This window comes from Zootoca vivipara, chromosome Z2, assembly GCF_965207765.1.
Source record: "Zootoca vivipara chromosome Z2, rZooViv2.hap1.1, whole genome shotgun sequence".
Taxonomy (NCBI): Eukaryota; Metazoa; Chordata; class Lepidosauria; order Squamata; family Lacertidae; genus Zootoca; species Zootoca vivipara.
Window position 1 is genome coordinate 4,602,285 of NC_142585.1, and position 15,216 is coordinate 4,617,500.

Sequence of the window (15,216 nt, forward strand, 5' to 3'; positions counted from 1 at the left end):
AAGCAGCGGCGACGAAGTAGGGGTTTGTGTCCCGCGTCCTTCCTGTCGGCGGCTGCGGGAGAGGAAGGAAGGAGGAGAAAGCAGCGCTTTCTCCTCCTTCGTTCCTGTCCTGCCGGCGACAACAAGGACAGGTCCCAGGGTTCGGAGAAGCGCTGCGCAAGCGCTTCTCCGAACCCCAGGATGTCTCCTTGCTGTCGGCGGCTGCGGGAGAGGAACGGAGGAGAAGAAAGCAGCGCTTTCTCCTTCTTCATTCCTGTCCTCCTGCCGCCGACAGTAAGGACAGGTCCCAGGGTTCGGAGAAGCGCTGCCCAAGCGCTTCTCCGAACCCCAGGATGTCTCCTTGCTGTCGGCGGCTGGGAGAGAGGAACGGAGGAGGAGAAAGCAGTGCTTTCTCCTCCTCCGTTCCTGTCCCCCTGCCGCCGACAGTAAGGACAGGTCCCAGGGTTCGGAGAAGCGCTGCGCAAGCGCTTCTCCAAACCCCAGGATGTCTCCTTGCTGTCGGCGGCTGGGAGAGAGGAACGGAGGAGGAGAAAGCAGCGCTTTCTCCTCCGTTCCTGTCCCCCTGCCGCCGACAGTAAGGACAGGTCCCAGGGTTCGGAGAAGCGCTGCGCAAGCGCTTCTCCAAACCCCAGGATGTCTCCTTGCTGTCGGCGGCTGGGAGAGAGGAACGGAGGAGGAGAAAGCAGCGCTTTCTCCTCCTCCGTTCCTGTCCCCCTGCCGCCGACAGCAAGGACAGGTCCCAGGGTTCGGAGAAGCGCTGCGCAAGCGCTTCTCCAAACCCCAGGATGTTCTAGCGCCCGTTATTGAACGGGCTGAAATACACTAGTAATAATAATAATACCCAAAAAATAAAAGTAACGGGCATAATAGCGAGCGGGGACTTGAACTTGCAGCCCTGAAAAGGAATCACACCGGCCCCTCCCTCCCAACCGCAGAAGCCACTTTCTGGATTGGCCCGTTGTCAAGGGAGATGTCAAAGTAGAGTAGCCAATCACTCTGCTGTGCATCGCTTGCCCCGCCAACAGTGGGCGGAGCGGCAGGAGAGCGCCGCCTTGCTCGCCTTCCCCCTGTCCGGGCTTTTTCTCCTTTTTCCACGCCCTCTACTCCGTTGAGCATGCGCAATCCTCTTCGGGAGGCGCTCCGGTCAAGCGTACGCATGCACAGGAGGAAGGACCCGCATGCGTGAAGTAGCGGTCCGCCTTTTTCTTTCTTCCAGCCGTCAGCTCCGACGAGGAGGCGGAGCTCCGACGCCGTACTCCGGCGAGTATGCCGTACGCGTGCGCAGGAGCAGCGGGGAGCCTGCGTGAAGGGCCGCCCCGCCCTTCCCCTTCCTCTTGCCCGGCGCATGCGCAACGCCTCCCGGCTTGCCGGCCTCCACCTGAGGAGGCGCTCCGACGCCGCTCCTGAGGCGACGACGGGAGGGAAGGAGGAGCTGCCTCCGCCGGGCCAGTTCTCCGCGGGGCCTGCCATGCTCCTCCCGCCGTAGCTGGGAGGCCGGAGCTAAGCAGCAGCAGCCGAGGCCGCTCTCGGGGAGCAGGCCCGCCGCCGCCTCCATGGCCCAAGCTGAGAAGATGGAGCTGGACCTGGAGCTGCCGCTGACCGGGAGCGAGGGGGGCGGCCTGAGGCGCTCCAACAGCGCCCCGCTCATCCACGGGCTCAGGTGAGCACGGGGGCCCGCTGGCGGACTACAACTCCCATCATCCCTAGCGCATGGGACCAGGGGTGGAGGATGATGGGAAATGTAGTCCCCAAACAGCTGGAGGGCCGACTTGGGCCATGGCTGGGGGAGGAGGGCAAGGGCAGGGCAGGAGCTCCTCCTCTCGCCAGAAGAATGAGGTTGAATCCTGAGAAGGCAGAAGTACGGTTTGTGGGGGGCAGGTGTGGGGGACTCCCTGGTCCTGAATGGGGTCACTGTGCCCCGGAAGTACCAGGTGTGCAGCCTGGGAGTCATTCTGGACTCACAGCTGTCCTTGGCAGCAAATCCCACTGCCGAACAGCTCTTACTGTCAGGAAGTTCTTCCTAATGTTTAAAATCTACCCTTCAGGTGTGGTGTTGGCAAGGTTTGAAACCGGGCCCTAGTGAAAGCTCTCCGAAGGCTGGGATCAGCGCTGTCCACCAGGGAGTTGACACAGATTTTGACTGCTTTTAGTCGGGGGAACTTGGGTGAATGAGGACATTTCATAGTATCATAGAATCATAGAATCCTAGAGTTGGAAGAGACCCCAAGGGCCAGGAATTGGCGCAGGTCAATTCCGTATTTCGAGCTATTAATGATGACTCGGAAAAACAACTATAATCTATTTTTGTGGGACCAGGTGCGCAGCCTGGGAGTCATTCTGGACTCATAAGCTGTCCATGGAGGCGCAGGTCAATTCCCTATTTCGAGCTATTAATGATGACTCGTAAAACAACAACTATAATCTATTTTTGTAGGACCAGGTGCGCAGCCTGGGATTCATTCTGGACTCACAGCTGTCCATGGAGGCACAGGTCAATTCTCTGTCCAGGGCAGCTCCATCTGGTACGCTGGATGAGACTCTACCTGCCTGCGGACTGTCTGGCCAAAGTGGTGCATGCTCTAGTTATCTCTCGCTTGGACTACTGCAATGCGCTCTACGTGGGGCTAATTTTGAAGGTGACCCGGAAACTACACCTAATCCAGAATGCGGCAGCTAGACTAGTGACTGGGAGCGGCCGCCGAGACCACATAACACCGGTCTTGAAAGACCTACGTTGGCTCCCAATACGTTTCCGAGCACAGTTCAAAGTGTTGGTGCTGACCTTGAAAGCCCTAAAGGGCCTCGGGCCAGTATACCTGAAGGAGCGTCTCCACCTCATCATTCTGCCTGGACACTGAGGTCCAGCGCCGAGGGCCTTCTGGCAGTTCCCTCGTTGCGAGAAGTCAAGTTGCAGGGAACCAGGCAGAAGGCCTTCTCGGTGGTTGGCGGGGGTATTGTGAGACGTATAGGGTGCCCAACGACCACGCTTACAGTCCCAGAGCAGAAATGTGAATATTGTTTATAGGCACCTGCCTGTATATATATGTGTGTGCGATGGAAGGCTTAAAAGCGCTTTTTTTCACCAGGTGAGCTTGGGGGGGGTCCCCTGGAGGAAAAGCAGGGTGGATTTGATTTAAATCAAATCGATTTAAATCACTTGTTAGTGGGGCTTGATTTAAATCCATTATTTTTTTTTACAGAAAGGTTTAACTTTGCTGGGCATCCTCTTCATATTGACACCTGCATAATGTAATAGACCCTTTCGCTTCTTTCAGCGACAATGCCCAGGTCTTCCAGCCGCACGTCTTGCGCACCCGCCGGAACAGCACCACAGTCGTGAACCGGCACAGCATGGTAAGTGCTGGGGAGATCTCCAAACAGCTTTCGAACCCCAGGAGTTTGTGGAGATGGAGGCTGTGTGGGACACTGATGGACAGGCAGCGGAGGCCCTGTTGCGTTTCGATCAAAGCTGAATTGGTTGCTGTGCTTGTCAGCCCTTGACTCTACTGCAGGCACCCCCAAACTCGGCCCTCCAGCTGTTTCGGGACTACATTGCTGGGCCGTGTTCAGAAAGTGGCGGTGGGGGATGAGTGTTCAGACCCCTGGGCTCTCACTTGTGGGGTGCCTCAGGGCTCTGTCCTCTTCCCCATGCTCTTTAACATCTATGTGCGGCCGCTGGGAGAGATCATCAGGGGGTTTGGGCTGGGTGTTCATCAGTATGCGGATGACACCCAGCTCTACCTCTCTTTCAAATCAGAACCAGTGAAGGCGGTGAAGGTCCTGTGTGAGTGCCTGGAGGCGGTTGGAGGATGGATGGCGGCTAACAGATTGAGGTTGAATCCCGACAAGACAGAAGTACTGTTTGTGGGGGACAGGAGGCGGGCAGGTGTGGAGGACTCCCTGGTCCTGAATGGGGTAACTGTGCCCCTGAAGGACCAGGTGCGCAGCCTGGGAGTCATTTTGGACTCACAGCTGTCCATGGAGGCGCAGGTCAATTCTGTGCCCAGGGCAGCTGTCTATCAGCTCCATCTGGTACGCAGGCTGAGACCCTACCTGCCTGCGGACTGTCTAGCCAGAGTGGTGCATGCTCTAGTTATCTCCCGCTTGGATTACTGCAATGCGCTCTACGTGGGGCTACCTTTGAAGGTGACCCGGAAACTACAACTAACCCAGATTGCGGCAGCTAGACTGGTGACTGGGAGCGGCCGCCGAGACCACATAACACCGGTCCTGAAAGACCTACATTGGCTCCCAGTACGTTTCCGCGCACAGTTCAAAGTGTTGGTGCTGAACTTTAAAGCCCTAAACGGCCTTGGTCCAGTATACCTGAAGGAGCGTCTCCTCCCCCATCGTTCTGCCCGGACACTGAGGTCCAGCGCTGAGGGCCTTCTGGCTGTTCCCTCGCTACGAGAAGCCAAGTTACAGGGAACCAGCCAGAGGTCAAAGAGAATAACAATTACCAGACCTTTAGAAGGCATCTCAAGGCAGCCCTGTTTAGGGAAGCTTTTAATGTTTGATGGATTTCTGTATTTTAATATTCTGTTGGAAGCCGCCCAGAGTGGCTGGGGGAAGCCTGCCAGATGGGCGGGGTATTATTATTATTATTATTATTATTATTATTATTATTATTATTATTACAACGCCCATCATCATTAGCTCACAGGACCAGGGGTCAGGGATGATGGGAATTGTAGTCCCAAAAAAGCTGGAGGGCCGAGTTTGCCTATGCCTCTTCTAGTGGTTGCTAGAACAGTACAACGGAGACAAAAAAAGTTGGGTTGTTTTTTTTAACCCTTTAATGCAGGCACAGGCAAACTTCGCTCTCCAGGGGTTTTGGGACTACAACACCCATCATCCCTGACCAATGGTCCTGTTAGGGATGATGGGAGTTGTAGTACCAAAACATCTGGAGCGCCGAGTTTGCCTATCTATGCCTGCTTTAATGCTACTGTTTTGTTTTGTTTTCAAATCATTTTTATTCTTTTTATACTTAAAACACAATAAAACAACAACCGCAATATAACATACTAGTGTATTTCAGCCCGTTCAATAACGGGCGCTAGAACATCCTGGGGTTTGGAGAAGCGCTTGCGCAGCGCTTCTCCGAACCCTGGGACCTGTCCTTGCTGTCGGCGGCAGGGGGACAGGAACGGAGGAGGAGAAAGCGCTGCTTTCTCCTCCTCCGTTCCTCTCTCCCAGCCGCCGACAGCAAGGAGACATCCTGGGGTTTGGAGAAGCGCTTGCGCAGCGCTTCTCCGAACCCTGGGACCTGTCCTTACTGTCGGCGGCAGGGGGACAGGAACGGAGGAGAAAGCGCTGCTTTCTCCTCCTCCGTTCCTCTCTCCCAGCCGCCGACAGCAAGGAGACATCCTGGGGTTTGGAGAAGCGCTTGCGCAGCGCTTCTCCGAACCCTGGGACCTGTCCTTACTGTCGGCGGCAGGGGGACAGGAACGGAGGAGGAGAAAGCACTGCTTTCTCCTCCTCCGTTCCTCTCTCCCAGCCGCCGACAGCAAGGAGACATCCTGGGGTTCGGAGAAGCGCTTGGGCAGCGCTTCTCCGAACCCTGGGACCTGTCCTTACTGTCGGCGGCAGGAGGACAGGAATGAAGAAGGAGAAAGCGCTGCTTTCTTCTCCTCCGTTCCTCTCCCGCAGCCGCCGACAGCAAGGAGACATCCTGGGGTTCGGAGAAGCGCTTGCGCAGCGCTTCTCCGAACCCTGGGACCTGTCCTTGTTGTCGCCGGCAGGACAGGAACGAAGGAGGAGAAAGCGCTGCTTTCTCCTCCTTCCTTCCTCTCCCGCAGCCGCCGACAGGAAGGACGCGGGACACAAACCCCTACTTCGTCGCCGCTGCTTCGTGGCCTCCTGCCGCTCCTCTCACGGGCCAGGGAGGGTTGTGAGGAGGAGGTCTCCGCCGGCCTCCACCCTCGCTTCCCTGACGTTCTGGCCAGGAGCGGCGGTTGGAGGAGGCAGGGGGGGGGGAGAGAGTGCGCGCGTGCAGTCTCTGCTGTCCAATCCCTGTGTTGCTGGGGCACATGCGCAGTGACCCAGGGACACACGGGACAGCTTGGACGCAGGGACAACTTGCAAATTATTATATAGGATACATAACAATAAACACAAAAAACCAAAATAATAGATCTTTCTCAATTCTTAATCTTTTCTCCACATTTTGGGGCGACTTCCTCGAGTTCCCCCTACCTGCTCTTCATTAACAATCATCTTTAGCAGTTTCTTTTTGTCGTTTAGTCGTTTAGTCGTGTCCAACTCTTCGGGACCCCATGGACCAGAGCACGCCAGGCACTCCTGTCTTCCACTGCCTCCCGCAGTTTGGTCAGGCTCATGTTCGTAGCTTCGAGAACACTGTCCAACCATCTCGTCCTCTGTCGTCCCCTTCTCCTTGTGCCCTCCATCTTTCCCAACATCAGGGTCTTTTCCAGGGGGTCCCCTTCTCCTTCTGCCTTCCATCTTCCTCAACATCAGGCTCTTTTCCAGGGAGTCCCCTTTCCTTGTGCCCTCCATCTTTCCCAACATCAGGGTCTTTTCCAGGGAGTCTTCTCTTCTCATGAGGTGGCCAAAGTAATGGAGCCTCAGCTTCAGGATCTGTCCTTCAAGTGAGCGCTCAGGGCTGATTTCCTTCAGAATGGAGAGGTTTGATCTTCTTGCAGTCCATGGGACTCTCAAGAGTCTCCTCCAGCACCAGAATTCAAAAGCATCAATTCTTCGGCGATCAGCCTTCTTGATGGTCCAGCTCTCACTTCCATACATCACTACTGGGAAAACCATAGCTTTAACTATACGGACCTTTGTCGGCAAGGTGATGTCTCTGCTTTTTAAGATGCTGTCTAGGTTTGTCATTGCTTTTCTCCCAAGAAGCAGGCGTCTTTTAATTTCGTGACTGCTGTCACCATCTGCAGTGATCAAGGAGCCCAAGAAAGTCAAATCTCTCACTGCCTCCATTTCTTCCCCTTCTATTTGCCAGGAGGTGATGGGACCAGTGGCCATGATCTTGGTTTTTTTGATGTTGAGCTTTAGCAGTTTCTATATCCTAACTTTAACTCATACACAGTTGATATTAAACTTTCCTCAAAAATTAACCTATACACTCTAAACCTGCGGTTTCTATACCTTGATTGCTACTGTTAACTCTTTGTTGGAATAAACCAGATTTCCATGGCACAGTTGAGATGCATGCTGTACTATCCAATCCAGACAGTGGTACCTCTACTTACGAATGGAGCCCCGTCCACCATCTTGTGGATGTGGATATAGCCTATCTTGATTTCAGCAAAGCCTTTGACAGGGTGCCCCATGATATTCTTGTAAAGAAGCTGGTAAAATGCGGGCTAGACAATGCTACCATTCAGTGGATTTGTAACTGGCTTACTGACCAAACCCAAAGGGTGCTCATCAATGGCTCCTTCCTCATCCTGGAGAGAAGTGACTAGTGGGGTGCCATAGGATTCTGTCTTGGGCCCAGTCTTATCCAACATCTTAATCAATGACTTGGATGATGGGCTTGAGGGCATCCTGATCAAGTTTGCAGATGACACCAAATTGGGAGGGGTGGCTAATACCCCAGAGGACAGGATCACACTTCAAAATGACCATAACAGATTAGACAACTGGGCCAAAGCGAACAAGATGAGTTTTAACATGGAGAAATGTAAAGTACTACTGACTGAGTTTTTTTTACGGTTTTGCCCCAAACCTGTTGAGCTTCTCTTAGGGTTGAAGTCGTAGAGCATGCAGTCAACTATATTTCCTCTTTCCACAACTTTTTTGCAAGATGAGAAACTTGCAAATTTCTGTCTTGCAAAGAGGCAAGCTGATAGCATTTTCAATGGCAGGGATAAACTCAGCTAATCTTGGCCCGAGATTGAATTAGCTTTAGCATTAATCTCTGCACGGTAGGCTAAGGTTTTAATCATCTCCACCAGGTGAACAGCAAAGATGAGGAAAACAAGTTTTGCACCTGAAATTTCACATATAAATAACGCTTCAACTCTTTTTAGCCGCCAACGAAGATGTTTTCAGGTTCTGTCGTTAAAATATTCAGAGTATAGAATCCAGCTTTTCAGTATCCTCCTCTTGATGCAGCCTAGAATTGCATTGGCTTTTTGAGCTGCTGCATCACACCGTTGACTCATATCAAGTTTGTGGTCTACCAAGACTCCTAGATCCTTTTCACATGTACTGCTCTCAAGCCAGGTGTCAGCCATCCTGTATTTGTGCCTTTCATTTTTTTTGCCCAAGTGTAGTTCCTTACATTTCTCCTTGTTAAAATTCATCTTGTTTGCTTTGGCCCAGTTGTCTAATCTGTTAAGGTCATTTGGAAGTGTGATCCTGTCCTCTAGGGTATTAGCCACCCCTCCCAATTTGGTGGCATCTGCAAACTTGCTCAGGATGCCCTCAAGCCCTTCATCCAAGTCATTGATCAAGATGTTGAATAAGACTGGGCCCAAGACAGAACCCTGTGGCACCCCACTAGTCACTACTCTCCAGGATGAATAGGAGCCATTGATGAGCACCCTTTGGGTTCGGTCAGTCAGCCAGTTACAAATCCATTGAATGGTAGCATTGTCTAGCCCACATTTTAATTTTTAATATTACCTTCCTTTGCAACAGATTTATATGATGGAGTTTGACTGCGTCTGCATGAGAGAAACTGTCATTCCTCTTTCCTTTTAAGAAGAATGAATACTCTTTCCATGCTATAAAAATAAGGAGTTTTCAGGGCCACCTGCCTTGGAGTAGAGGCTGAGTGGTAGTATATTTCTCCTACATTAATATGGGTAAGAATGCATATCTATCACAATCCATAGTCCTGGGGAGGTTACAGCTGTGGAAATATTAGTGTTCTTGAGGGTGGATTTGATTTAAATCACGATTTAAACCACTAGTCCGTAAGGCTTGCTTTGAATCACTTTTTTGCAACCTTGCTGGCATCCTCTTCATAAAAACAGAACCCTGAAGGTACACTTTAACATGGTGGATTTGATTTAAATCAAATTGATGTAAATCACTAGTGGACTTGATTTTAATCATTATTATTTTTACAGAAAAGTAAGGGGTGACCTCCTAAAAAGTAAGGGGAAATGTCTGTGTGTCTTATGGAACGAATGTGTGGTCCCTGGAGCCGAATTGCCCAGGGGTGAAAAGCAGATCGTCCTTCTTTTTTTTTTTGAAAAAAGAAAGAGCTAAAGGCTAACAAGAGGGAAAGAGGAAGCCGCTCAGTAGCTGATTGCAAGAGATTGGTGAGGGAGATAAGGAGTGCTAGCTCCCTTCCGGCCCCGGCCCCTTGCCCATGCCTCCGTTGTTGAATGTTCTGCAGAGGGAGGCTGGTTGCTTCCCCAGCAACATGTGACTGCCTGATTGGATTATCTGGCTGATTAGATTACCAGAAGCTGCAGAACTGTGAGTTGAGCAGGATTTTTCCCCTTTTCAAAGTAAACTCGACAACTTTGAGCTGATCCCCAAAAAACAGGGCTTTCCCCCTTTCCTCCTCTGAAAACTAAGCACGTCTTATGGTCAGGTGCGTTTTATGGAGCAAAAAAAAATATGGTGGCGGCTCATCTTTCCACCTTTACAAAGTGGCGTGCCAGGTTCTGGGAGACACCTGGCTTGAGAGCAGTACTTGCGAAAAGGATCTAGGAGTCTTGGTAGACCACAAACTTGACATGAGTCAGCAGTGTGATGCAGCAGCTAAAAAAGCCAATGCAATTCTGGGCTGCATCAATAGGAGTATAGCATCTAGATCTAGGGAAGTAATAGTACCACTGTATTCTGCTCTGGTCAGACCTCACCTGGAGTATTGTGTCCAGTTCTGGGCACCACAGTTCAAGAAGGATACTGATGAGCTGGAACGTGTCCAGAAGAGGGCAACCAAAATGGTCAAAGGCCTGGAAACGATGCCTTATGAGGAACGGCTTAAGGAGCTGGGTATGTTTAGCCTGGAGAAGGTTCAGGGGTGATATGATAGCCATGTTCAAATATATAAAAGGATGTCATATAGAGGAGGTTGAAAGGTTGTTTTCTGCTGCTCCAGAGAAGCGGACACGGAGCAGTGGATTCAAACTACAAGAAATAAGCTTCCACCTCAACATTAGGAAGAACTTCCTGACAGTAAGAGCTGTTCGGCAGTGGAATTTGCTGCCAAGGAGTGTGGTGGAGTCTCCTTCTTTGGAGGTCTTTAAGCAGAGGCTTGACAGGCATATGTCAAGCCTGCTTGGCAGGGGGTGGGACTGGATGGCCCTGTTTCCTGCTTGGCAGGGGGTGGGACTGGATGGCCCTTGTGGTCTCTTCCAACTCTATGATTCTATGATTCTTGAGTGTCGGCTTTCAGCCCAACCAAAGAAAGGTCACTTCTGAAAGTTCTGTGTCTTCCTACTTCTCTCCTGCAGTTGATCACTTCCTCTACAGTTCGTATCCCCAGCAGCCGACTCCATCAGATCAGAAGGGTAAGCAACAATTTGGGGTGCATCTTACATGTGGGGGCATCTTATGGACGGAAAAATACGGTAGTTACCGTAGTTACCATATTTTCCCGTGTATAAGAATCTTACCTTCCAGGTCCCGGACTGCAGAATCCGGGACCGGCAGCCGTGTGACACCGGATGTTGCGTCAACGTAACTTCTGGTGTCGCTTTGCCCTTCTATGGGCAACAAAAATGGCCACCGCCGGCTTCAAAAGTAGCTTCTACGCATGACCAGAAGTGCATCGACACAACTTCCGGTGTCGGGCCGCCCATCTATGGGCACCAAAATGGCTGCCGCCGACACCGGAAATCACACCTACATACTTCCGGTCATGCGTAGATGCGACTTTTGAAGCCGGCGGTGGCCATTTTTGGTGCCCATAGAAATCGGAAAGAAAAAAATGGCTGCCGGCAGGAGAAAAGAACGGAGAAAAACTGGAGACGAAGTGATACCGGGGACCACCGGGAAAACGTAAGTAAAAACGAGGGTTTCCCGGGGGAAACGGGAGACTTGGCAGCTATGATAAGAATAGGTTCCCCCTCCCCTAAAAAATAATGTCAAAAATTTAGGGGCATCATATACACCAGGCATCCCCAAACTGCGGCCCTCCAGAAGTTTTGGCCTACAACTCCCATGATCCCTAGCTAACAGGACTAGTGGTCAGGGAAGATGGGAATTGTAGTCCAAAACATCTGGAGGGCCGAAGTTTGGGGGTGCCTGATATACACGGATACAACGGCATCTCGCAAGACGAATGCCTCGCGCAAGAAAAACTCGCAAGACAAAAGCGTTTTCGCAATGTTTTTGGCGACCTGCAAGACCGAAGTTTTCTATGGCCGCACATCGCGAGACGAAGTTTTCCGGCTTTTTATTATTTATTTTTGTTGCTGCTGCAAACCGCGCTTCACAAGGCGGAATTACCGCGAGACGAAGCAACTCGCGGAACAAATTACTTCCGTCTTGCAAGGCACCACTGTATATCTCCCCCCCCCATTTTCTCAAATCGGAGTCGCCAAAAATAGGGGGCCATCTTACACATGGGGGCATCTTATAGATGTAAAAATTAAGTGCAACGTAAGGGCAAGTTCTTGTTTGCAAATTTGAGGTCCCACAGGGTGCATTTAACCCAGGCATAGGCAAACTCGACCCCCCCCCCGATGTTTTGGGACTACAACTCCCATCGCCCCTGACCACTGGTCCTGCTAGCTAGGGATGAATTGTGCCTGGAAACGTCCTGGTTAAACAGGTCTCCGAAGTTGCGTTCAGTGCCGGGGGAGGCAGGCAAGACGCGGCGGCGGTATGGGGCTTGGCAGAGGTGGGGGAAAGGCGCAGGATCGTTTCTTCGCCTTTTCCCCACCCCGCCCAACAGAGCTGGATCCGACGAAGCTTCTGAAGCTTCGTCCGATCCGGCTCTGTCGTTGGCAGCAGCGGTGCTTGCTCTCTTGGCTCAGGGAAGCGCCTGCCTGCCTTCCCCGAGCCAAGAGAACAAGCGCCGCCACCACCACCAGTTCCCCCCGGAGCCCATAGGAACGCATTAATTGACTTTTAATGCATTCCTATGGGAAACGGTGCCTCGCTAGATGAAATTTTCATAGGACAAATTGAGTCCTGGAACGAATTAATTTCGTCTAGCGAGGCACCACTGTACAGAATCTGCAAATTACTTTATTTTTTTCCCGTGTATAAGACTAGGTTTACCCCCTAAAAACAATGTCAAAAATTATGCGGGCATCTTATACACAGATTTATCTCCCCCCATTTTCTATTTAAAGAGCATTTGAACATGGTTTGTCATGAAGTCTATTAGTTTTGAAAAGTCACTGTTGATCAGGAGTCAGTAAACCTTTTCAGTCCACTGTCCCTCAGACCTTGTGGTGGGCCGGACTATATTTTGAAGATATGCCCCACAAATAACCCAGAGATGCGTTTTAAATAAAAAGACACATTCTACTCGTGTGAAAACACCAGGCAGCCCCCACAAATAACCCAGAGATGCATTTTAAAGAAAAGACACATTCTACTCGTGTGAAAACACCAGGCAGGCCCCACAAATAACCCAGAGATGCATTTTAAATAATTGGACCCATTCTACTCAAGTAAAAGCATGCTGATTCCAGGACTGTCCGTGGGCCGGATTGAGAAGGCGATTGGGCCGGATCCAGCCCCCGGGCCTTAGTTTGCCTACCCATGATAAAGGATATACTGTATTAGATATATCAGATTCTGCTGATATATGACAGGCCTAGGCCAACTCTGCCTTCCACCTGTTTTGGGACTACAATTCCAATCATCCCTGACCGCTGGTCCTGTGAGCTAGGGCTGATGGGAGCATACCTGCCAAGTTGCTGTCAGAGAAATAAGGGACCGGGCCGGAAATAGCAGGCCGGAAGTAGCGCTGCCGCCATTTTGGAACTGGGCAGAGCAGCATCAAAAGTCGCTTCTGAGCATGCTCCGCCCAGTTCCAAAATGGCCGCCGTGCCAGAAGTCGCACTGCAGCCATTTTGGAACTGGGCAGAGCAGCATCAAAAGTCGCTTCTGAGCATGCTCTGTCCAGTTCCAAAATGGCCGCCGCACCAGAATAAACCAGGGGAAAAAATCCGGAACAGCTGGAAAAACAGGGATTTCCAGGGGAAAACGGGAGACTTGGCAGCTATGGATAGGAGTTGTAGGAAGTGATATTTTGTGGAGCAGAAAGTTGTCGAGAACTAAGCTGTGAATTCTTGTCCTCCAGGAGGAAGGAGTGGATTTGTTGAACAGAGAAGCGGCGCATGAAAGGTAGGCGCAACTGAACTGCTTTTTTTAAAAAACAAAGAAGCAGCTACTGTGTTCTCTCATCGCCACTGATGAGCCTTTTTGTGTTTTAGGGAAGTGCAGACAGCAATGCAGATAAGCCAATCCTGGGAAGAAAGCTTGAGCCTGGTAATCTAGATGTTTAATATTTTCATTCCTGCCTTAACCAGTGAGCTCAGAGTGGGGGATGGAGCGATTGACCATGCTCTCTTTCATTGGGACCTTTTGTGGCGGCGACCTTTGTGGCTGCCGCGTCCCGCGAGGGTATCGACACGACCCTTTTTGTGTTCCCAGAGCGACAACGATTTGGACAAATCGGAAAAATCCTCGTCTCCAAAGAGGATAGACTTCGTTCCCGTCTCTCCGGCACCTTCGCCTACGAGGGGAATCGGAAAGGTACGCCGGAGAGCTTCCTCAGTTTGGGAGTTGGCAAGGGAGGCGGCCGGGTGGGAAGACTTTTCTACAGCACGAAACTTTTCGCGGCAGAAAAAAAATCGCAAGATGGAAACGTTTTGCGGTTTTTTTGCAGGCTCGCAAGAGGAAGCAGGGCGCCCCAAGGAGGAGAAAGTCAGACCAAGCCTCCTCTGGGGAGCCCGCCCGCCTCGCGCTTCCGCCGCTGCCATCGCCCGGCTTCCACAGGGACATGGTGGTTGGCGATTGGCGCCGCCACACCGAAACGTTAGCCGAGCAGCAGCCGGATTCCCCCTCGCTCTCACCTTAAGCCTCCAGTTCCAAAATGGCCGCCGCGCCAGAATAAACCGGGAAAAAACAAAAAAAATGTTTTTTTCAGCTAGGAACAGCTGGAAAAACGGGGATTTCCCGAGGAAAACGGGAGACTTGGCAGCTATGAACCAGACAGCCTGCCTGCCTGCATGTGAACGGGCTTTCTGTCTGGTTGGGCGCGAGGGTCTGGCTGCTGGGGACCCTCCTGCTTCCCCCTCCCTTTGAAATATGAAAAATCCCCGGCCGTGGCGGGTTAGTAAGCCCCCCCGTTGGAACGCACGAATTAAATCTCAATGCTCTTCGCAACACGAAATAATCGCAACACGAAACGACTCGTGGAACGAATTGATTTGGTATTGTGAGGCTCCACTGTATATTGTTGTGCCTTGAGTTACAAACGCTTCGTGTTACAAACTCTGCTAACCTGGAAGAGTTACCTCGAGGTGAGAACTTTCCCCCGGGATGAGAACGTAGAATTGTTTGCCGGCGGCGCAGGGGCAGCAAGAGGCCCCGTTAGCAAAGCACACCTTGGGTTACGAACAGTTTCATGTTCAGAACGGACCTCTGGAACGAAATAAGTTCATAACCTTTGTGGGGCCTCAAATCTTTTGGACCGATAAGCTCCTTCATCATCTTCAGAGGAGGGACGTGGAAAGTAATAAAATTACTGTTTCTATTCGGACACGGTACCTAATTGGAGGGGACCCAGGTGGCGCTGTAGGTTAAACCACAGAGCCTAGGGCTTGCCGATCAGAAGGTTGGCGGTTCGAATCCCCGCGACGAGGTGAGCTCCCGTTGCTCGGTCCCAGCTCCTGCCAGCCTAGCAGTTCGAAAGCACGTAAAAAATGCAGGTAGATAAATAGGGCCCGCTCCGGCGGGAGGTTCCATGCTCGGTAACACCACAAAACTTTTGATCCAAAGCGTACAACCAAATAGCTGAATGCTCAGAAGCTGCAGGGCAGCTGAATTAAGATTTCCAGTGGTTTGGAGCCGGATTAATGTCAAAGTAATTGGTGCCGGAACGAGTACCGCATAGCGTCATTTCAGCTTCCTTCGCTAGCAGGGGAGGAATCGTGAAATCCTGGGCAGTGAAATTTTGAGAGCCTGCTAGAACAGCATACCTGCCAAGTTCCTGTCTGAGAAATAAGGGACCGGACCGGAAGTAGCAGACCGGAAGTAGCGCTGCCGCCATTTTGGAACTGAGCAGAGCATGCTCAGAAGCGACTT

The 15,216-nt window shown here is 51.5% G+C and overlaps 1 protein-coding gene and 1 non-coding gene across 11 annotated transcripts in view; both read left to right on the forward strand.

Annotated features, from left to right (window-relative positions):
* The first annotated feature begins 1,405 nt into the window (after nt 1-1,405).
* Nucleotides 1,406-15,216, forward strand: part of PABIR2 (PABIR family member 2) — a 54,524-nt gene continuing 40,713 nt past the window's right edge. For 7 of the 10 annotated variants that reach the window (XR_015948749.1, XR_015948753.1, XR_009557013.2 and 4 more), the window contains exons 1-6: nt 1,406-1,660; nt 3,276-3,354; nt 10,401-10,457; nt 13,208-13,251; nt 13,341-13,395; nt 13,561-13,662. Coding sequence is in view for 4 of the 10 variants with exons in the window: in XM_060270373.2 (XP_060126356.2) it covers nt 1,554-1,660; nt 3,276-3,354; nt 10,401-10,457; nt 13,208-13,251; nt 13,341-13,395; nt 13,561-13,662 (444 nt within the window). In the remaining 6 variants the exon portion in view is untranslated. The remainder of the gene's footprint in view (nt 1,661-3,275; nt 3,355-10,400; nt 10,458-13,207; nt 13,252-13,340; nt 13,396-13,560; nt 13,663-15,216) is intronic. The other 3 variants (XR_015948751.1, XM_060270372.2, XM_060270371.2) reach the window with 1 other exon arrangement.
* Nucleotides 8,652-8,786, forward strand: LOC118078688 (small nucleolar RNA U109). The gene has a single exon (XR_004691763.2). It is a non-coding gene; the product is annotated as a small nucleolar RNA U109 (small nucleolar RNA).